Source organism: Micromonas pusilla (genome assembly GCF_000151265.4).
Source record: "Micromonas pusilla CCMP1545 genomic scaffold MICPUCscaffold_10, whole genome shotgun sequence".
NCBI lineage: Eukaryota > Viridiplantae > Chlorophyta > Mamiellophyceae > Mamiellales > Mamiellaceae > Micromonas > Micromonas pusilla.
In genome coordinates, this window is record NW_003315891.1 from 523,032 (window position 1) to 545,674 (window position 22,643).

General features: G+C 67.8%; 4 protein-coding genes across 4 annotated transcripts in view; 3 read left to right on the forward strand and 1 right to left on the reverse strand.

The window, feature by feature from the left end:
* Positions 1 to 130: 130 nt before the first annotated feature.
* MICPUCDRAFT_48266 (uncharacterized protein) lies at positions 131 to 15,625 on the forward strand (the record flags this gene model as incomplete). Its single annotated transcript, XM_003061422.1, has 2 exons — positions 131 to 310; positions 560 to 15,625. 2 exons carry the CDS (start codon positions 131 to 133, stop codon positions 15,623 to 15,625), a joined length of 15,246 nt encoding a protein of 5,081 aa, XP_003061468.1.
* A 589-nt stretch (positions 15,626 to 16,214) lies between these two features.
* On the reverse strand, positions 16,215 to 16,670 carry MICPUCDRAFT_6535 (type II secretory pathway family protein; the record flags this gene model as incomplete). The annotated part of the gene is made up of 1 exon (XM_003061664.1): positions 16,215 to 16,670. A coding segment is annotated over one exon (456 nt), but the record flags the coding sequence as incomplete, so codon positions are not given.
* Positions 16,671 to 17,518: 848 nt separating this feature from the next.
* On the forward strand, positions 17,519 to 18,574 carry MICPUCDRAFT_4372 (uncharacterized protein; the record flags this gene model as incomplete). Its single annotated transcript, XM_003061423.1, has 1 exon — positions 17,519 to 18,574. A coding segment is annotated over one exon (1,056 nt), but the record flags the coding sequence as incomplete, so codon positions are not given.
* A 3,801-nt stretch (positions 18,575 to 22,375) lies between these two features.
* The window catches only part of MICPUCDRAFT_62963 (uncharacterized protein), a gene marked incomplete at its 3' end in the record, with an annotated part of 2,170 nt that continues 1,902 nt past the window's right edge, over positions 22,376 to 22,643 (forward strand). Inside the window, exon 1 of the mRNA XM_003061424.1 lies at positions 22,376 to 22,492. Within this exon, the coding sequence (XP_003061470.1) occupies positions 22,399 to 22,492 (94 nt within the window). The 5' untranslated portion in view covers positions 22,376 to 22,398. The remainder of the gene's footprint in view (positions 22,493 to 22,643) is intronic.

The following is a 22,643-nucleotide window of genomic DNA, read 5'->3' on the forward strand; positions in this document are numbered from 1 at the left end:
GCGACTGGTGTTAGACCGGCGCCCGCGCGTCGCGAGATCGAGGCCGCCCCGCCGCGGGGCGTCGGCTTGATTTGGCACCACGGCTAGATTGATTTGATCGGTTGACCGCGGAGGCGCGAGGCGAGGCGCGATGGGGGGCGGCGCGGGCGGCGGGAAAGGCGGCGGCAAGGGACTCGACATGAACTCCCCGCCGATTCCGAGGAACACGACGCACATCAAGTACCGAGCGTACACGACGGGTGACGACCTGGGCGCGGACCTCAAGGCGCGTCGCGGTCGAACCTCGCAACAACGACCGTCCCAAATCGGTGTCTCTCTCGCGCGCGCCGATCGCGTCGCGCGCGCGCGGTCGCCCCTCGCGGTCGCGCGTTCGAGCGGCGCGAGGTCCCGCGCGACGCGACGCGGCGTCGTTCGCGTCTGAACGCGCGTCGCGGAGCCGCGCGGTCGTCGTCGTCGTCGTTCGTCAGTCTCGTCATCTCGCGCGAGATGACGGACGGCTCTTTTTCTCGCTCGCTCACCTCGCCCCCTCCACCTCGATTCCACCCTCCTCCGCGCGCAGAAAACCGCGACGCAGCACGTGAAGGAGCTGACGCGGCCGACGAAGAACCTCACCGCGGGCCACCGACCGACGCCGGAGATCATCGAGTTCCTGAACATGTGCGACTACACGCATCAAGTCGAGAGCAAAGTGGACGTCGACGAGCCGCTGTTCCAGCCGTTCCCGCCGGAGGTGTCGTACCACAAGTACGACGCGTTTAAGACGTACGAGCAGCAGCTGTGGTTCCGGAACAACGACTACGTCCCGAGGAGGATCAAAGTCGAGGACCCGCGGAGCCGGCACTTTAGCGTCAAGAGGGTGAACAAAAAAGGCGACGTGGAATCCGGCGACGCGAGAACCGGGAAAGTCGCGCCCGGGATGGAGGTGGCGTACAAGGTGATCTTCTCGCCGCTCGACCAGGAAGACTACGCCGTGGATCTCGTCGTCAGCACCGAGCGCGAGCGGTTCATCGTCCCCGTGCGGTGCATAGGGAACAAGCCCGCGTTGGACTTTCCGGACGTGATCACCATGGAACCGACGGCGGCGAAAGGGACGTCCGCGCTGACGCGCACGGTTCGAAACGTCGGCGCGAAAGCCGCCAAGTTCGCGCTGTTCGCCCCCGAGCCGTTCAGCGTGTCGCCCAGCGAGGGCTCGCTGGAGGTTGGCGAGTGCGCGCAGGTCACCTTTGGGTTCGCGCCCGACGCGTGCGGCGTCTACGAGGGAGAGATGGAGATCGAGATGGGCGAAGGGCTCGACCCCGTCGTCGTCGCCCTGAAAGGCGATGGCGTCGAGCTCGAGGTTGGGCTGTCCTCCGGGAAGTGCGAGTGCCTGCCGACGTTCATTCACAAGACGTCGCAGCGGACGTTCAAGGTTGTGAACCTCAGCGATCAGATCGTTCGGTTCGAAGTCAAGAAACTCGTCGACGCGTATCAAGAAGACGAAGCCAGGATGCGATGCACCGGGACGTTCGGGGACACGCTGAGAGGGCTCGCGGACTCGTACGACGAGCGCCGAGGCGGCGCGACGACGAGCGCTGGCCTGGGCGGCGCGGGAGGAAGCAGCGACGGCGACAGCGAGGGCGAGGATGACATTTACGGCGCGAAAGCGGTGGAGTTTGCCACGCGCGCGCGCGGTTTAGACAAAGCTCTCGCCGCGGATCGTCTCCTGTTCGAGGACGACGACTTCACGATATACCCGCTCATGGGCGAGGTCATCCCTGGCGGGGAGACGGAGGTCACGGTGAAGTTTCACCCTTCCTCCGCGGCGGATATTTCGAAGACGTGTTACGTCGACGTCCAGGGAAGAGAAAACCGGCTGCCGTTGACCCTGTGCGGCGTCGCCGTCGGGCCGCTTTGCGTGTTCACGTACGACGTCTTAGACATCGGGGACATTTTCGTCGGCGCGGTGCACCAGTACGAGGTCGAGCTCCTGAACCGCGGCGAGATCGAGGCGGAGTACCGGTTAGACCCGGTGATGACGGAGAGCGGTCGGAAGTTTGCGTTTGAACCCTGCGCGGGGGTCTTATCCGTCGGGCAAACGCAGGTGGTCACCGTGACGCTGTGCAGCGAAACGTTGGGTGACTTCGACGAGACGTTCACGTGGACGATGGTCGGCGCGTTAGAGCCCGTGTCCATCGACTTCCGCGGGCGAATCATCGGCCCGAAGTTTTCCGTGGACGCGGAAAAGATTGACTTTGGCGCCGCGGCGTACGGGTACCGGTACGTGAAAGACTTCACGATGCACAACGCGTGCGAGATCCCGATGCGGTTCAACCTGCGCGTCCCCGAGGACGTCGCGGAGAACAACGGCGACGGCGCGAGAGAGCTCGCGCTGTTCCCGCAGAGCGGGACGATCCTGCCGTTCGGGAAGCAAGTCGTCAACGTCGAGCTCGTGTCGACGACGCCGCGCTCCTACGAAGGCTACAGCGTGATCGTCGACGTCCCGGGCGTGGGCGACCACCTGTGGAGGGTGCCGATATTCGGCGAGTGCAACGTCCCGCGGCTGTCGCTGCCGTCGCCGTCGCTCGACTTTGGGCCGTGCTTCCTGCGGTATCACTACAGCCGCAGAGTGGAGCTGACGAACCCGACGGACTTCCCCGCGAAGTTTGTCATCGCGCCGCAAGACGAGAGGAGCAAGAGCCTCGCGCTGTGGACGGTCACGCCCGAGAGCGGGCCGATCGCGGGCGGCGGCGTCGTCGTGCTGACGTTCACGCTGTTCACGGACATGGTCGGGAACGTCGTCTTGCCCGTGGACGTGCGAGTCTTGGGCTCGAAAGCGCGGCCGATGCGGATGAACATCGAGGCCAAGTCGCGAGGCCCGAAGCTCGTCCTATCCGACGAGCCGGACGACCTCGTCGGGAAGTGGCGCGCGGCGATCGACTTCGAGGAGGTCAAAGTCCTGAAGAAGATCGACCGGACGTTCTACGTCGTGAACGACTCGTTGATACCCGCGGAAGTGAAGACGTTCATCGGCGGCGCGGACTCGGACTTCAGCGTGGACGTCAGGGATAAGACGTTGGGGCCCGGCGAGTCGTATCCGGTCACCGTGAGCGTCTTCAAAGACGAAGTCGTCGAGACGCGAGACGTCTTAAACGTCATGGTCATCGAAGGGAAGGACTTCACGATCCCGCTGCGCGCGGTGGGCACCGGGTCGCTGACGACGTGCGACGACGTGGACGTCGACAACGGCGTGCGCATGGGCGCGCAGTTTAAAGACCGACCGTTCACGAGAGAGCTCGTGGTGACGAACAACGGCAGACGCGCGCAGAAGCTCGAGTGGACCAACGTCACCGCGGACGAGTACCGCAAGGCGCACTTCGACGCGCAGGAGAGCTTCGTGAAGGCGATGTCGAACAAGGACAACTACAACGCGGAGGACGACATCGTGTTTCGCATCGACCCGCCGGTGAAGACGCTTCTGCCCAAGTCCACGCACGTGTTCACCTTGACGGGCGCGGCGGACAGAGAGGGCGACGTGATGGAGACGCTCGTGTGCCGGAACAAAGCCGCGCTGCCGAAGGAACAGAAGGAGGTCATGATCGTCCACGCGTCCGCGTCCGTATCGATACCCCTGATGGAGTTCAGCAAATCGCAGATGTCGTGGACGTACGTGCACGACCCGAACCCGCACGAGCACCGCGAGACTCGGCCGTTGACGATGAAGAACGTCAGCGCGCTGCCGATTAGCTTCGCGTTGGACGCGGTCCCGCCGTTCTTCGTGGACGCGCCGACGTGGACGCTCGACCCGGAGGAGAGCGCGACGGTGAACGTGACGTTCGACCCGGACTACCGCGGCGACCGGAAGAGTCACTCGGTGACGAACGACATCACGATCGTGTACGACGATAACCCGCACTTGGACCGCGTCGCGATGGAGGCGTCGATCGCGTTTCCGAACTTGAAGTTTTCGCGAGAGGAGATCGATTTCGGTTCCGTGTTGAACGACACGACGAAGCGCGAGCACGTGACGATTCGGAACAGCAGCGCGCACTGCCCGGCGCGGTACGAGTGGGTGTTCGAGGTGGAGGACGAGGACCCGCACGCGGCGCTGTTCGTGAAAGAAAACGTTCGAATCTCGCGCGTTTTAGTCGGGGAAACCGGGGCGAAACGACGCGTGAACATCGAAGGGTCGCCCGCGAAGGTGGCCGCGCCGGAGGAGGTGTTCGACGTCCTGCCAATCAGAGGCGAGCTCGCGCCGGGCGAGGAGGAAGAGGTTGAGATTTCGTACTTTGCGCAGGCGCACAGCAAGATTCGCGCGGTCGCCGTGTGCGAGGTCGAAGGCGGCCCCGCGTACGAAGTCGCGCTGAAAGCCGAGGGCATGGAGATCAAGTACAAGCTCGACGTCACCTCCGTCGATTTCGGCCGCGTGAATTTCAACGAGAAGGAAGAGCGAGGGGTGACGCTCCTGAACACCGGACGCGTGACGTTTCCGTTCAAGGTGAACGTGAAGGAGATGGAACGAGACGTCCTTCAGGTGTTCCCTTCCGAGGGGTCGCTCGCGTCCGGGGAGTCGATGACGTTTACGCTCGCGTTTTCCCCGGGCATTCCGGAGAAAATATTCGAGACGTTCACCGTCGACGTCGCGCACTTCGAGCCGATCGAGATCGCCATCAGGGGCGAGGGCGTCTTTCAGATGATCGCCCTGAGCCTGCCGAGGGACGTCGACGACGAGGCGGAGAAATTCATCGAGGAAGCGACCGAGCGGTTACGAGAGCTCGGCCCTTCCGACCTCTTAAACCTCGACTTGCGCGGCGGCGTCGAGGAACCCCCCGAGATCGTCGTGAAGAAACCCGACGCGGAAGCGAAGGCGACGACGACGCCGTTTCGAACCACCGCGCTGACGGGCCTCCACGCGTTACGATCGAACACGCACAACGAGTGGCGCCCCGGGAGCGCGAACGTCGCGGACGGCGGGTACGGGTACGAGACTGGCTACGGCAGCATCGAGCACGAGATGTTGCGAAAGACGCGCGGCGACCGGCCGAAGAAGCCGAAACACTGGCGGCCGTCGAACTGGCGGCCGATCACGCTGCCGACGAACCGCGGCCTCACCCCGGACATGATGCGAGAGACGTGGAACACGCGGATGCTGTACGACGGCGCGACGGCGCGAGGACGGGGCGAGGACGGGGCGTCGAGCGTCGGGGATGGCGGCGACGGCTTCGCCGCGGGTTCCGTCGACGAGCGCGAGATCGCGGACGACGGGAAGTACCACCCCACGGACGCGGAGATCGCGTACGAGGCGGACCGACTGCGTCTGAAAGCGGAGCTTCTGCGCCGAGAGAAGGATCGCAGAGACGCCGACGCGGAGCGCGCCGCGGCGATCGAACGCGGCGAGATTCCCGCGGAGTCGTCGTCTTCTCCGCCCCAGCCGCCTCGGTCGCCGGGCCTGGGTCTCAGCCCCGGCCCGCCGAGAGGGTCGCGCCCGAGCTCGCTCCCGCCGCGGTCGCGCGCGCCGAGCGCGAGCGCGCGGCCCAGCACGCTCGCGTCGCAGCGCAGAGCGGACGCGGCGATGGTCGCCATCACCGCGCCGCCGGTTGGTATATCGTCCAAGACGTGGAACTACGGCGCGCGCGTCCCCGTCGTCGCGGCGCGATACGTCTGGGATTTCGGCGACGTCACCAAGGGAGCGGTGCTGCACAAGCGCGTGCGCGTGCAGAACGTCAGCGAGCAGAGCATGAGCTTCGGGTGGGACCAAAACGAGCTCGACGCCGGCGGGTTCTCCGTCGCGCCGCGGAAGATGCCAAAACTCACGGGCGGTCCGTGGTACAGTTTCACCGACGTTTCGCTGACGCTCGACACGAACCTCGAGCACGTCGTCGAGGGGGAGCTGAAGGTGGAGGTGCCCGTCTACGTCAAGGGCGCGCCGCGAGCGATGGTGACGCTGAAGGCGACCGTGACCGTCCCGGACGTGACGCCGTCCGAGGAGACGCTCGATTTCGGCGACGTGAGGGTCGGGCACGCCAAGGTTATGTACTTTCAGCTCGTGAACGAGAAGATCGTCGCGTGCGATTGGGGGGTGAAGCGCCCGCCGCGGCAGCAGGTGGCGTACGGGCAAGTTCGAGACCCGCCGCCGCCGTTCAAGTTCGCGCCCGCGCGCGGGCGGCTCGAGCCCGGGGAGCGCGTCACGATCAAGTGCAAGTTCGCCCCGGACTGGGTCCCCCCGAGAGGGTGGAACTATCACGCGGCGATTAAGGTTTCGCACAACCCGAAAAACGTAATCGTGCGGTGCGTCGGCGCCGGCCACGCGCTCGGCGTGCGGTGCGACCCGCCCGAGCTCGACCTGGGGTCCGTGCTCCCGCAGGCTGCCATCGCGGCGCTCGCGGCGCGACCGAGGCCGGAGGACATGCCCGAGGACGAGGAGCCGCAGCTGTCCGCGCCAGTGGTGCGGGAGAAGACGGTGTGGCTCGTCAACGAAGGCGAGGAGGACGTGGAGGTGTTTTGTCCGGATTTCGACGCGCGGCATCTCGCGGACGAGGACGCGCTGAGACACGCGGAGGGGCTCGAGGAAGGCAAAGAGGGCGCGCGGTTGTTGCTGCCCACGCGCGAGGCTGGCGAGGGCCTCTGGCCGCACATTCTCGAGGCGGACGCGAAGCGACGCGAGGCGGAGGAAGCCGCCGCCGCCGCGGAAGCCGGCGAGGACGCGCCGCCTCCCGCGACGGAAGAGGTAGGCGGCGAAGTCGGCGAGCTCGAATCCCCCGAGGAGGGCGAGGGCTCCCCCGAGGACGCCGCCCCGCCGCTTCTCGACGCGGACGGGACGCACAACATCCTCCTGACGTCCGCGCCCTTCGCGTCGCCGTGCGCGACGGAGGCGTTCGCCGCGAAATATTTCGTGCCCGTCTTGAACGTCGACGAGTGCGTCGACGCCGCGGCCGAGGCGTTCGGCGCCGTCGGCGACGCGGTGAGGAAAGAACTCGGTCTCGCGCCGCTCGTCCTCGAGGGCGACGTCGTCGTCGAGGAGACGACGACGACGCCGCCCGCGCCCGCGGAGAACGGCGACGGCGACGCGGCGGAGACGACGACGGCGGAGGAGGAGGAGGAGGAGAAGGAGGAACCGAGCGACGGCTTACTCAAGTCGGCGACGCTGACGGCCGTCCTCCAGGCTGAGATCGCGGCGCGGTACTCCGAGTCAGGCTTCCTCGTCGACGGCGTCGCGTCCAGCAAGGCGGCGCCCGCGACGGTCGCCGCCGCGCTCGCCGCCGCCTTCGGCTTCGCCATGGTGGACGCCGCGCCGCCGGAGAAGCCGGAGGACGCGCCAGAGGACTGGACGCCTCCGGAGATGGAGGAGGGCGTGTTCGTGCTCAAGGGCGACGGACTCAAGCGACTGACGGTCATCTCCCTCGACGTGAGTGACGAGGTGGCGGGGAAGCGCGAGAAGGCGGCCGCGGACGCGGAAGCCGCCGACGCGGACGCAGCCGCCGACGCGGACGAAGCGCCCGCGCCCGAGGCCGAGGCGCCTCCCGCCGAGGCCGAACCGCCCGCGGAGGGAGATGCCGACGCCAACGCCGACGCCGAGGCGGACGCCGAGGCGGAACCCGCCGAGTCACCGGAGGAGCCGTACGAGTACGCGAAAGCCGCGGAGGCGGAGGCGCACCGCGTCCTGATGACGGAAATTCTTCCGCTGTTCGGCAAGCCCGGCGCGCCGGATAACCACGCGATCGTGTGCGTCGTGGACACGAACGACCTCGCGGAGTTCACGCTCGACGCGGTCGTGGAGCTCGGGATGGAATCGTGCGCGCTGCCGATGCCGCCGCACCCGCCCGAGTGGGTCCCGCCGCCGGAGTTGTACGAGGTGGTGGAGCGTCCGGCGGATCGGTTCCCGAGAAGGGCGGTGACGCACTTTGAGATTCTCACGCCGGCGATTCAGCCGCGCTGGCCGGGTCTCGGGCCCGAGGAGGAGGAAGACGCCGCCGACGCCGACGCCGACGCCGACGCCGGAGAGGCGGACGGCGAGGGCGCGCCGCCCGCGGACGCGCCGGCCGAGACGGACGCGGAGCCCGCCGCCGACGGAGACGCGACCGAGACGGACGCGGCGGCGGCGGAGGAGGAGGAGGAGCCGGAGGTCGTGATGGAAAAAAAGTCGCGATGGATCATCCCCGCGGGGAACGCGGTGCAGGTCGTGATCCGGTTCACGTCCGAGGACTGCGGGAACTTCTTCGAGGAGATCGGGTTCGAGGTTGTCGGCGGGAAGCGGGGCGTCGAGCTCGGCGCCAGCGGCGCGTGCGACTACCCGAAAATTTCGGACAACTACCGCAACGTCTACTACAAAAAGACGAAAGTCCGACCGTCCTCGCCGGACGTGCGCAAGACGTTCGTCATCTCCAAAGACCCGACAATCCCGGGGAAGTACGAGTTCGGCCCGCTGCTGTGCGACCGCCCGAAGGTGGTCGTACCCGCGCCCGCGGGGGCGTCGACGGCGCCGGTGGCCGAGGAGGGCGACGACGCGCCGCCCGCGGAGGGCGACGACGCGCCTCCCGCGGAGCCGCCGGCGGAGGAGCGAGACCCGGAGCAAAACGTCGAGAAGTTTCGTATCACGAACAACGGCCTCTTCGACCTCACCGTGGACTTCACCGTGGACGAAGAGGGCGTCCCCGCGCCCGGCGAAGAGACGGGCGCGGAGGACGAGAAGAAGCCCACCTTTACGGTGTCCCCGAAGCGCGCGACGCTCGCGGTGGACGAGACGCGCGAGCTCGTCGTCGTCGCCACCGCGCGCGAGGTTGGCCTCCGCGAAGCGCGCGTCGTCGCCACCGTGGTGGACAACCCGACGCCGTTCGAGTTCCCGGTGTCGTGCGTCGGCGTGAAGCCCCGCGTGAAGCTGGCGATCAAGGCGGACGAGGAGGACGCCGCGCCCGCCGCGCCGCCAGAGAAGACGCGCGAACCCGCCGCCGACGCGGCGGAGGGAGAGGAGGGCGCGCCGCCCGCGGAGCCCGAGCCCGAGCCGGCGCCCGAGCCGGCGCCCGAAGAGGACCTCGACGCGGAGCCGGAGGAGCTCCTCGTCGAGTTCGAGCGCTTGCTGTGCGGCACGAAGGAGACGAAGACGCTCGTGATTAAGAACCCGACGTTGCTCCCCGTGCGGTGGAAGCTCAACCTTCCCGAGGTTGAAACCCCGGAGGAGCCGGAGCCGCCCGCGGAGCCGGAGCCGCCCGCGGAGCCGCCCGCGGAGGGCGAGGCGCCCGCGGCGGACGCGGCCGCGGCGCCGGAGCCCCCCCCGCCGCCGAGGCCGGACTTTGTCATCTCCGAGACGGAGGGCGTGCTGCCGGCGCTCGGCGAGACGCTCGTGAAGATGTCGTTCAGCTCGGAGGAACCGAAGGAGGCGGAGCTCGCGTTCACGCTGGACGTGTTCGACGAGAAGTCGCTCCTCCCCGCGGCGAGGTCGCACCCGATGAAGCTCACCGCGGAGGCGTTCACGATCGACATCGACGTCAAGTACCCGGGCGAGGAGGAGGACGCGTCCGGGATCGACTTTGGGCTGGTGAAGGCGACGGAGGAGGCGGAGAGGACGTTTTCGTTTGCAAACGCGGGCAAGTACGCGGTGCGTTACGCCTTTGACGTTCGAAACGCGAAGACCGCGGCGATGCTGACGCTCGAACCCGGCGAAGGCGACGTCGAGCCCGGGGAGTCCGCGGAGATTATCGTCAAGTTCAACGCGAACAAACTCCTGGACCGCGAGGTGACGCTCGTGAACAACGCGGACGTCGGGCTGATGATCTCCGAGCCGGTGACGGGGGCGAAGCGCGACCGCGTCCCGATTCGCGTGTCGCTGCGCGCGGCGTTTACCAAGTACCAGATCACCCCGCTCAAGGGCGTGAACTTTGGCCCGCTGCTGTACAACACGACGTCGGAGCCCAAGACGTTCGAGGTGGCCAACGTCGGCGAGTTCCCCTTTGACTTTAACCTGTTCAACTACGGCGCCGCGGGCACGCTCGCGGAGGGCGAGGAGCCCGAGTTGGACGAGGACGGCAACCCGAAGAAACCGGGCCCGCCGCCGAAGACGGAGGGCGAGAGCCTCGAGCTCGGCGCGTTCACGGTGACGCCGCCGACGGGGACGATCGATCCCGGGGAGAACGTCACGATCACCGTCGTGTTCGCCGCGGAGAACGACCGGAAGTTCACCGAGCTCGCGGGGATCGACGTCACGGACAGAGACCCCTCCGATCAGCCGCTCGGGATTCCGTACGAGATCGCGGGCGAGAGCTGCATCCCGGGCATCGACTGCGAGGACGTCGGGAACATCTTCGAGGAGCATAAGATCGTCTCCGCGCTCGATCCGTTCTCGCCGGAGGGGTGCGTGTTCGCGAAGAGGGACAAGGTGTTCTCCTTCGGCGCGGTCATCGCGCGCGCCGCGGCGGAACCCCCCGAGGGCGGCGATGACCCGGAGAGGCCGCCGGAGACGGACGCCGAGTTCACCAAACGCGGCGGCGTCGTCGCGAGCTTCAAGATGTCCAACCCGAACAAGGTACAGTGCACGGTCGACTTCACGGTCAAGCCGAGAGGCGACGACGCGACCCCGGAGGGGTCGACGTTTCCGATCACGATCTCCCCCGAGACGTTGGAAATCCCCCCGCACGAGCACCGGTACATCCGCGCGCGTTTCCTCCCTCAGGAGATGACCACGTACGCCGCGACGTTCGACGCGATCGTGCGCGAGGGCGGCGACCCGAAGACGAAGCAGTTCAGCTGCGAAGTCAGAGGCGACGGCACGCTCCCGCACGTCTCCGTGGAGGAGCCGAGCGCGTTGTCCGATGACGGCAAGCCGCGGCTGGCGTTCCCGCGTCTTTTGCTCGGCAAGTCGATCACGAAGCCGATCATCGTTCGAAACAACGGCGTCGTCCCCGCGACGTGCCGGCTTGACATGCCGTTCTCCGAGCACTTCAAAGCGCTCGGGGTTGGGCAGACGGTCACGCTCGCGCCGGGCAAGGCGCACGTCGTGAGGGTCACGTTCAGCGCCGGGGACGCCGCGGGGGAGCGCGAGTGTTCGCTGCGATTAAACGTCAAGGACAACGACTTCGCGTCGCAGACCATCTCCGTCGCCGGCGTCGGGTACGAAGAAGAGATCGTCTTCGTCGGCCTGCCCGAGGGTTTAGACGACGAGCTCAGGTTCGACGACGGTCCGATCGGCGACGCGCGGTCGGTGACGTTTTATATCAAGAACGTCGCGAAGAAGCACGTCCGATTCGAGTGGCCGGAGGAGGACGCGGAGAACCCGCCGGATTTCACGTTTAAACCTCGCGTCGGGCACCTGCACGTCGGCGCTTCGAAAGCGATCGAGGTGACGTTCACCCCGAAGGAGGCGGTCAAGCACGACGCGCTAGACCTGGGGTTGACGCTCACGCCGATCGAGTACGTCGAGCCCGCGCCGGAGGCGGCGGAGCGCGAGGCGCCGCCGCCGCCGACGCCCGCGCCCGCGATCGATTGGGACGACTCGAAGACGGTCGACGTCGAGGTCCCGGTCGAATCGGAGGAGGGCGCGGAGGACGCGCCGCCGCTGGCGCCGCCCGTCGAGGGCGGCGAAGATGGCGCGCCGGCGCCGGCGCCGGTTCAGACGCGAACCGTCGCGCAGCCCGCGCCGGAGCCGCACCACGTCTCGACCCTCGCGGAGGGCGAGACGCCGAAGACGACGACGTTGCGAACCTTCGCGATCGCGGACGACGCGCGGTTCGAGTGCGACGTGAAACCGATCGCGTTCCGGCCGACGATGATGTTCCAGACGCGGACGTTCTCGTTCCCGCTGAAGAACGCGTCCACCGCGCGCCTGGATTACGACTTCCAGGTGCAAGAGCCCGGCGGCGGCGAGATCGACGACGGCCCGTTTGAGATTCGACCGGCGAGCGGGTACGTCGACGCCGGCGAGACGGCGACGATCACCGTGCGGTTCTCCCCGACCGAGGTCATGCCGTGCGCGCGTCAGCTCGTCTGCGCGTTCCCGAACACGAACCTCGGCGAAGGGATGACGCCGCTCTCCGTGCCTCTGAACGGGAAGGTGTTGCGGCCGTGGTGCCACTTTGAGCTCGCGGAGAGCTCGTACCTGTCGTCCGGTCGACGCGCCGTAGGCCTTCCCGGCCCCGGCGGCGACACCGGGCCGTTAGACCCGATGACGAAAGTCCTCGAGTTTGAATCGCTCGGGACGAGGGTCAAGAACACGCGTCGGTTCATGGTTCTGAACCCGACGTCCGTCGCGTACGAGTTCAAGTGGGACGCGGTGTCCTCCGGCCCCGCGGCGCCCAAGTCGGCGTTTCGATGCCTCACGTCGGGCGGGACCATCGCGCCCGGGAAAAAATACGAGATGGTCTTTGAGTACACGCCGACGACGGAGGACCTCGCGGAGAGCTTCTTCGACTTTACGATCGAGACGAGAGGGATCAAGGTGCCGTTCTGCCTCGTCGGGAACGTCGTCGAGCCGTCCGTCGCGTTCGACGTCTCCACGATCAACTTTGGAAAGACGCTCGTGGGGTCCAAGGTTGTCGAGACGGTGTATCTGCACAACAACGAGCACATCCCGTTCGGGTTCACGCTGGATAAGTCCACGTACGAGATACCTCTCCCCGGGTTCGTCGGGGAGAGGCCGAAACGACCCGCGCTGAGGTTTGAACCCGACACCGGGGTCATCGCGCCGCACACGTCCGTGCCCGTCTCGATCACGTTCCAACCCGGGCTGGAGAAGGCGCTGAATTTCAACGTCGCCGCCGTCGTGCACAAAAAGCCGACGCGGCTGACGTTGAACGTCAAGGGCGAGGGCTACGCGATCCACGAGATCGTGGAGCTCGACGTCCCCGCGGTCGGCGGCGTGAACACGACGACGCTCGCGCCCGCGCCCGGGAAGAACGCGCTCGACTTGGGGCAAGTGCTCGTGAACGAGAGGGTGCTGCGGGAGATCACGTTCGTGAACAGAGGGGAGATTTCGTACGATTTCGCCTGGGACGCGGGCCCGAACCCGAGGGTGACGATCACCCCGCCCACGGCGACCGTCGGCAAGGGCGAGCGGCTGACGTGCCAGCTGGAGTACGCGTCGAACGGCGTCGCGTCGTTGGTGGACTATCCCGTGACGTGCGCCATCGTGAACGGCAGAAGGTACGCGCTCGCCTTGAACGCCGTCGGACATCGACCGAAGCTGCAGTTTTCGTGCCACGCGCACGACTTTGGCGCCGCGTTCGTGCACAAGCCGGGAATGACCCCGCTCGTGCACGACCTCGTCGTGAAGAACAACGACAAGGAGCCGTACGAGATTGACTGCTTGTTCGACCACGCCTCCTCGCCGTGGCTCGCGGTGGGCGACTCCCCCGCGAGCTTGCAGCCCGGCGCGGAGGCCAAGGTGCCGCTGACGTTCACCCCCGACGCGGCCGAGCGGTACTCGACCGTCGTGCCGTTCCAGGTGAACGGCCTGTACGTCGTGAACGTGTCCGTCAAGGGCGAGGGCGTCCCGCTCAGGGTGGAGATGATCGATCGCCCCGTCTCCGGGGACGTCCCGTTTGGGCGCCTGCGCGCGACGCAGTCGGCGACGCGCGAGTTCAAGTTTGTCAACCGATCGCGCCTCCCCGCGACGATTCGTTTGGACGACGCGTGCGTCGAGGCGCTCGAGCAGCACGGCGTGACGCCGGCGACGAAGAAGGACGCGGGGGCGATCGTGATCCCTCGCGGGGGCGTCGGCGGGGTGTCCTTGACGTACGCGCCCGCGAGGCGTCAGCGCGAGTTTACGGAGGAGGTCAAGGTGATCGTCGAGGGCGTCCCCAGGGTCGTGTGCTCGCTCTCCGGCGCGTGCCTCGGCACGGAGCTCAAGCTCACGACGGAGACGGTCGCGTTCGGCACGTGCACGCTCGGCGCCGCGTCCACGAGGCGCGTGCAGCTGCAAAACACCGGCGACGTCCCGACGAAGTTTACGTTCGACCGGTCGAGGTTCACGAGAGACTTCACGATCTTCCCGCACACGGGCGTCGTCGCGCCGGACACGAACGCGAAGATCGAGATCACGTTCCACCCCGCGGAACTCTCGGACGATATCCGAGCGGAGAAGATCCCGTGCGTCGTCGACGGCGGCGAAGACCTGTCGATGACGCTCACCGGCGCGTGCGCCGAGGCGGAGACGTCGGATGAGAATAAACTCTCCTTCCGCGTCAACGTCCGAAGCGAGGCGACGCAATCCATCTCGGTGACGAACCCGACGGACACGCCGTGGACCCTCTCTCCGACGTTCACGACGGCGACGACGGAGACGGAGGGCGGCGGGGATCGAACCGGCGGCGCGTGCGAGCACTGGCGAGGGTCGGAGGTGATCGTCGTCCCCGCCGGCGGCGACGCGACGTACGACGTCGTCTACGCGCCGCTGGCGATGTCCACGGAGGACGCCGCGCACCACGCGACGCTGTCGATCGCGCTGCCGGACGGCACCGTTCAGGCGCACGCGCTCGAGGGAGTCGCGGACGCGCCGGAGCCGAGCGGCAGCGCGAGCGCGGAGGTGAAGGCGAAGTCGCCCGGCGCGGTGTCGCTCTCGGTGCGCAACTGGCTCCCTCGGCGGCAGCGGTTCAGGGCGACGGTGGAGATCGACGGCGCGCCGGACCCGTCCACGACGCTCAGAGGGCCGGACTACCTCGACGTTCCCGGCGGCGCGACGCGCGAGTACAAGCTCGGGTTTTACTCGCACAAGGAGGGCACGACGAGGGCGAAGGTGACGTTCACGAACGATGAGACGACGGAGTACGCGTTTTACGACGTGTCGGTGACGTCGACGCCCGCGGACGTCGTTCGCGTCGTGGACATCAACAGCACGGTCCGAATGCGCGCGAGCGCGGGGATCACGCTGCACAACCCGCTCGACGTCGCGGTCACGCTCGCGGCGTCGTGCGAGTCCCGCACGGCGACGACAGATCCGTCGATCACGATCGAGCCGAGGAGCAAGGCGACGTTCAACGTCAACTACCGACCGCTCGTCGTAGAGAAGAATTTGGAGGTTCCGCTCACGTTGACGTGCGACGAGCTCGGGACGTTCGCGTACACGCTCGTGCTGTCGTCGTCGCCGCCGCCGCCGGAGCGCGGGCTGACGTTCAGCGTCCCGCTCGGCGAGAGAGAGACCAAGGCGTTCAAGTTTACGCACTTTCACCACGAAAAGGCGGACTACGACGTCTCGTTCACGACGCCCGACACGGCGACGGAGTTCTCCTGCCCAGCCGCCGTCGCCGCGCACCCCGCCGGGGACGACGGCATGGAGGCGGAGGTGGAGGTGACGTTCGAGCCCGAGCGCGTCGGCGGCGGCGTCAAGGCGACGATGCGCGTCGTGTCCGCGGACGCGGGAGAGTACGTCTGCCCGGTGGTGGGACGGTGCACGCCGCCGAAGCCGCGCGGGCCGATCGACGTGCGGGGCGGCGCGGGGGCGGTTACGTTTAAAAACGTCTTCGCGACCGAGTGCGAGTTCACGATCACGTCGGATAACCCCGCGTTCGAGGTGGCGCGGACGGAGACGATCGCGGCCAAGACGGAGAAGGAGATCGCGGTGAAGTTTACGCCGGGCGACGACGCGCCGAAGACGGCGAAGCTTCTCATATCGTGCGACAAGGTTTCGACGCCGTTCGTGTATTACCTGAGAGCGACGGGCGCGTGACGCGATGGACGCGAAGAGAAGAGTGGAGAAGGATACATTAAATAGTGTACCTCATCTGAGCGAGGACACGACGCGACGCGAGGAGGAGAGGAGGAGACGTGTCGTCTGTACTAGTACGATAGAAAACGGAGGACGTGTCCGGTCCGCGGGCGACGGCTCGGCGACGGGGCGCGTTTTTCGATTGAAAAAAAAAACCACAACTTAGAATCACGCTCGTCGTCTCGCTCATCACGCCACTCGCGCGATGAAGTCCTTGACCGCCTCTACGTCCCCGTCGTGCACGCTGATCGCGACGACGTCCACCGCGGTGCTCTTCCTCAGGTGCTCGAACTCGAACGCCTTTCCCTCGATCCCTATGGGCGCCGCGCGCTTAGGCCCCCCCCCGGAGGCGTCGCCGGTGTCCTCCAGCCCGTCGCTCGCGCCTCGCTGTCGGGGTGGAGTTCAAAGGCGTCAGATGGAGTTGAAAGGCGTCGAGGGCGGGTATTGAAAGCGAGGGATGAGCGGAGAGATGCGCAGGGAAAAGTCCTTAAGAAACGGCGTTCACCACGCCGACGCGATCGTATGGGAACCAGTGTAAGATAGAACGCACCAGCGTCTCGATCTCCTTCTCCAGCCGCTTCCGCACGAAGTCCACCGGGTGCGCGGCGATCTTCTCCGACTTGTTGCACGCGACGAGGAACGGGACGCGCCTCTTGCGAATCGCGGGGTCCGCGAGCAGCGCGTGCAGGCGCTCCGCGACTTCGCCGCGGTTCGCCGCGAAGTCCACCGCGTCCAGGACGAAGACGACGCCGCGCGCGCGACTCGCGTGCGCGTCGATCTTCGCGCGCAGCCGCGGGTGCCCCGGGAGGTCGACCACGCGCGCGCGCTTCGTCGTCGTCGCCGCGCTCCCGCTCTTTGTCTTCTTCCCGCGCGCGTCCTCCACGGTCACGCTCGCGTCGTTGACGTCCATCGACGTCACGGTGCCGAGCGTCGAGGCGCTCCCTCTCAGCGCCATGAGCAGCGACGTCTTCCCCGCGCCGCACGCGCCGGCGAGGAGGACCGCGTCGCCGCTCCCGGGCTTGGACGTCGCCGCGGACGCGGCGGCGGTCTCGCCGGCGGTCTTCCCGAAGAGGAACCGCCCGAACAGCGCGTTGACGGCGATCGTCACGAGGAGCGCGAGCAAACACGTGAAGAGCGCGTAGAAGAGCGCGATCGGGACGCCCTCCTCCGCGAGCTCGCTCGCGATGGCGTCGTGGACCGCGCGCAGGAACGACGGCGACAGCCTGGACGCGTGCGTCGCGTCCGCGCCCGCGCCCGCGGCGGCGGCGCCGACGTTGGCGTCCGCGCCGGCTGGGACGTACGACGCGAGATCGTCGATGTCGTGCACGTCGAACGACTCCATGGTCGGCGCCGTGGTCGTCGCGACGCGCGAAGTGTCGACGGGGCGGGGAAGAGACGCGAAGGAGGAATTTCGGCACCTCGTCGCGACGACCGCGGGCGCGTACGGACGCACATGCAAACAGTCAGAGTACGTTTTCGCGGCGTACTTCCGTAGTGCGCTCGCCGCCGCGACCAAAAAGTTCAAAAACCAGGCCCAGGGTCAACGATACCCGCGCGTCGCATCCACGCGCGCGCGGCCCGAACACGACGGGCGGCATGGGCGCGGACGCGTCGTGGGCGGATCCGCGCGGGTTGGACGCCGTCGACGGCGGCCTCCCCGTCGCGCCGGACGCGCACGCGGGAGGCGACGGGCACGCCGCGCGGCGCGAGCGCGAGATCCAGATCCGCGCGTCGTCCGCGCCCTCCGACGCGACGACGACCACGACGACGACGACGACCACGACCACGACCACGACGGAGACGCCGTCCGCCGACGCGGACCCCGGGGAGGACCTCGCCGTGCGCGTCGCCGTGCGCGCGCGCCCGCTCGTCGCGAAAGAGCGCCTCGAGCGCGCGAGGGAGTGCCTCTCGTACCCGCCCGACGGCAAGACGGTCGTCCTCGGGAAGAACCGACGGTTCCACTTCGACGAGGTGTACCACCCGGACGCGGAGCAGTGCTCGGTGTACGAAAACCTCGTGTCGCCGCTCGTGGAGTCGTGCTTTAACGGCTACAACGCGACCGTTTTCGCGTACGGACAAACGGGCAGCGGGAAGACGTACACCATGGGCTCCTCCGCGTCCAACGCGCTCACGGAGGACGAGGTGGGCATCATCCCTCGCGTCATCTCCGACGTCTTCGCGGGCGCGGAGAAACTCAGAGGCCAATCGGAGTGCGTCGTGCGATGCGCCTTCTTAGAGGTCCACAACGAAGAAGTGCGAGACTTGCTGCATCCGGACACGCCGACGAAGGGGATCTCGATACGAGAGCGCGCGGACGGCGCCATCGTCGTGAGCGGCATTCGCGAAGAGCGGACGCGATCGTACGACGACATGCTGCGTCTGCTGGAGAACGGCTCCGTCGCGCGGACGACGGGCGCGACGAGCATGAACGCCGGATCGTCGCGCTCGCACGCGATATTCACGATCATCCTGGAGCAGCGGCACCTGACGCGAGAGCGCATGCGCGCGAACCGAGGCGCGTACAGCAGCGCGAAGTTCCACCTCGTCGACTTGGCGGGTTCGGAGAGAAACAAGCGCACGCGCGCCATCGGCGCGCGGTTCAAGGAGAGCATAAACATCAACAGCGGGCTGCTCGCGCTCGGGAACGTCATCAGCGCGCTCGCGGGGGAGGAGCAGAGGACGTTGGCGACCGCGCGAGGGGAGGCGCCGCCGCCGAAGACGCACGTGCACGTGCCGTACCGAGAGAGTAAACTCACGCGATTGCTTCAAGACTCGTTGGGGGGAAACTCGCGGACGTGCATGATCGCGTGCGTGTCGACCGCGGATCAAAACTTGGAGGAGACGTTAAGCACGCTGAAGTACGCCGCGCGCGCGAGGAACATTCGGAACAAGGTGATCGTGAACAGGGACCCCGCGACGGCGCAGCTGGCGGCGACGCGCGCGGACGGCGCGGGCGGCGGCGGCGGCGCGACGGGCGCGAGCGGCCTCGGCCCCGGCGCGGGCGTCGTCATCGCCGGCCTGGACGAGCACGGCGTGAACGCGCTGAGGGACGCCGCGGAGGGCGCGGAGAAGGAGCTCGCGCGCACGAAATCCGTCCTCGCGAAGGTCACCGCCGCGGTGGAAGCCGCGGAAGAGGACGCGATGCGCGCGCGCGCGGAAAGAGACGTCGCGTGCATCAAAGTCGAGCAGCTCGAGGGCGCGATCGCGGGAACGCTCGTACTCGCGGGCGAGCTCGCGAACGTCGGCGAGGTGAGCCAGGCTGCGTTCGCGAGGTTCGTCGCCGCCGCGCCGGAGTCCTCGCGCGCGGAGGCGGTGGCGAGGAGACGCGGACGCGCGCTGCCGTCGCCGAGCGACGCGGACCGCCGCCGCCGCCGCCGCCGCGCTCGCGTCGCCGTCCGCGCGTCACCTCATCACCGGCGGCGAGGCCCCGGAGACGGACCACTTGAACGACAGTTTGGACGGCGGCGCGGCGAATACGCCGAGTTCACCGGGGAAGGGCGTCATCGAGGGGTACCTCCGACAGTTGCGAGACTTGAAAGAACAGCTCGCGACCAAGGAGGGCGAAGTCAACGAGAAGGACGCCAAGTTGACCGAAGCGAGAGAAGACTTGGAAAGAGACGAGGCGATCTTCGCGGAGAAGATGAAAGAGATCAAGCAGCTTCGACGCGCGGCGAGGGAGGCGTCCGCGGAGCGCGCGGAGCAGGAGCGCAGGCACAAGGAGGAGCTCGCGGCGGCGCTCGCGGCGGGCGGCGGCGGCGGCGCGAAGACGCCGCCGCCGGGGCTGCCCCCCGCGCCCGCGACCGGCAGCCTCCCCGCGACGCCGTTGCTCGCGGGCGCGAACGCGAACGCGAACGCGGCGGCGGCGGCGGCGGCGGTCTTCGAGCTCGACGACGACGCGCACGTGAACGACACCGAACGCGCGGAGAAACGCGAAGCGCTGTTGGACGAGAAGACGGTCATCGAACGCGAGAAGAAGAAAGTCGAACGAGAAGCGAACCACCGCGCGCGTCTGTACATGGCGGAAAAGAAGACGTTAGAGCGACAACTTCGCGAGTTGAACGTGAACATCGAGAACAAAGAGGAGCTCATCAAAGACCTGGAGAAGAACGAGCAAGAGGCGAAGCGCTTGACGCACCGGTACGAGCAACGCATGAGGGCGCTCGAGGAGGAAAAGGCTGGCAAAGAAGCCGAGATCGAACGCCTCAGGGTCGAGCTCGAGGAGATCGACGGCAACGTCGCGAAGGGCGCGGAAGAGAAGCGCCGCATGCGCGAGCAGTACGAAGAGAAAGTTCGCAGGGTGCAAGGCCAGCTGAGGAAGCTTCAAGTGCAAAAGTCCGAGTCGGACGCGCTGAGGACGGAAAAGGAGAAGACGAAATCGGTCGCCAAGGTGAGAGAGCTCGAGACCGAGGTGGGACGCATGCGATCGATGCAAGAGACGCTGAAGCGTAAGCTCAGAGAGCGCGAGGCGGCGAACAACGCGGCGCAGGAGGAGCAGACGCGCGAGATTGGCGCGCTGAAGAGGAACGCGGAGACGCAGATGAAGCGCATCAAAGAACTCGAGGGAGACAAGGAGAGGCACCGAATGGCGCTGCGGAAAAAAACCGACGAACTCGCCGCCGCGCAGCGAAAGCTGCAGCTGCTCGGCGGCGGCGACGACGCGCACGACGACGGACACGATCCGTCGCCGAGCCCTCGCCCCGCGAGCGGGAGGAAGCTCAGCACGCGCGAGCGCGCGCACGCGTACGGCGAGCACGTCAAGTCGCGCGGCGTCGGCGTCGGCGGGTCGCGCGTCGGCGGCTTTGGCGATCGCCCGCCCACCGCGCCGGTCGCGGTCGACGTGAAGCAGCTCGCGGAGATCATCGAGCGCGAGACCGCGCGCGCGCTAAAACAGCGCGAGGGCGAGGAAGAGTTGAAGCGCGCGGAGGCGAAGCGCGTCGCCGTCGCCGCCGAGCGAGACGCCGCGATCAAAGAGCGCGACGCGTTGGAGCTGCGCAAAGAGCGCGTCGCCGCGTCGCTCGAGCGCGACCACGACGAGCTCGTCGCGGTGCTCGACGGGCTGGACGACGCCCTCGGCGCGATCGAGCGCCTCGGGGACGCCGCCTCGCCCGCGGAACTCGCCAGGGCGGAGGAATTGAGAGATCGCAGGCGAGCGGCGGCGTCACGGACGGCGTCGCTGGAATCGAAAATCGCATCCGGACGGGTTTTGCCCGAGGAGGACGAGCGCGCGCTCCGCGAGCTCGAGGATCGCATCGACGGCCTCGACGCGGAGGCGGAGTACGTCGCCGCGTCGCTCGCGGACGCGCTGCGAGACCGCGACGCGGCGGCGCGGCCGGGCGCGGCGCGGAAGAAGGGGTCCCCCGGCGGCGGCGGCGGCGCGGCGGATCTCTCGCGGTTCGGCGACGCCGTCGCCGAGCTGGGGAGCGCGGAAGCGCGCGCGGCGTTATCCGTCGCGCTCGATAAGGTTGTATCGCTGCAGCTTCACGAGAGGGACGGTCAGTCCAGAGCCGCGGAGCTCGAGATGCAGTTGTCGGACGCGCAGAGCGCGATCGAAGAGATGGAGTCTGGTCTCCGGATGAAAGAGATGGAGTACGATCGCAGGGTCACGGAGCTGCAGCGCGAGCACAGCCGGAAGGAGGCGTACCTGTTGAAGCTCTCGAACGCGGCGGCGATGAAAGAGGCTGCGGAGATGCGGTCGGGCGCGACCGCGGCGGCGGGCACCGCGCCGTCGCCGCGGAGCGCGGGGGACGCTTCGACGCCGCCGTCGGATCCAGATCCCGTCTCCGCCGCCGCCGCGGATCTCCGGTCGCAGATGGAGTTCCGCGAGACGCAAGTCGCGGTGCTCACGAAAGAGCACGGCGCGATGAAGACGCAGAACAAAGAGCTGAAGCGACGCGTGAAGGCGCTCCTCGCGGAGAGGGAAGAGATGGAGGAAGCCGCGGCGAAGCTCGAGGAACGTCTGGAGAGCAGCGGCCGCGCGGCGCAGTCGCTCCAGGAGCAAGTCCACCGGCTCTCGAGCGAGAACCGGCGGTCGCAGAGGAACGCGCCGCCGAACGTGGACGTGCACGACGACGACGCGCTCCCGGCGATGGCGTCTCCGCCGTTGCCGGTGCGCACGGACAAGTTATCGAGCATGTTCCGCGGCGGCGGCGGCGGCGGCGGCGGCGGCGGCGGGCGTGGATCTCTGCCCGCGACCCCCGCGGGCGCGGGGGCGGTGCGGGTCTCCCGCGCGCAGCTGCGCCCGGTCTCGATCGAGGAGGTGGAGGCGACGCGCGCGAGCAGGATCTCGAACCCGGGCGGCGTCAAGATGGGGGCGACCGCTCGGCCGTCGTCGTCCGTCGCGAGGAGACTGTCGGAGAACGATTCGCCGTGACGACGACGACGACGACGACGGCGACGACGCTACGGAGGGTCGCGGCGGGAGGGAAGGAGAGGGGTCCCGGCGGCGGCGGACGACGCGCTCGCTCGCTCGTGATTCGTTTTATTAACAAACAACACGCATCGATCGTCGCGCGGCGTGCGGCGAGACGCGATCGATTTGCGCGTCGCGTCCGCGCGTCTTTCCTCTCCGGGGCCCCGCCGCCAAAACCAAAACCAAAAATTTCCCGCACCGTCGGCCCTCCTTGATTTCCAGCACACCGCTCGCCGCAGTAGTCGTCGTGTCCGTCCGTCCGTGGTTCCCGAGGCCGAGGGCTCCGCCGGGGTCATTGCGCGCGACACCGCGACGGACGGCCGGCATGTCGTCGGCGGTATCGAACGACGCGGCGGAGGCCCTCGCGGCGGCGTGCGCCGGGGGGCACATCGACAAGGTGGAGGCGCTCATCGCGCAAGGTGCGCGCGCGCGCCGCCCGCCGCCTCCGCGCGCATGCGTGCGCGCGCGTAAAAAAAGCCCCGCGCGCCGACCACGACGCGCGGCCCATCTTTTGCCCTCCCCGCCGCCCCGCGACGACCCGCGCGATCTCACGCCCCGCGCCCCCCCCAT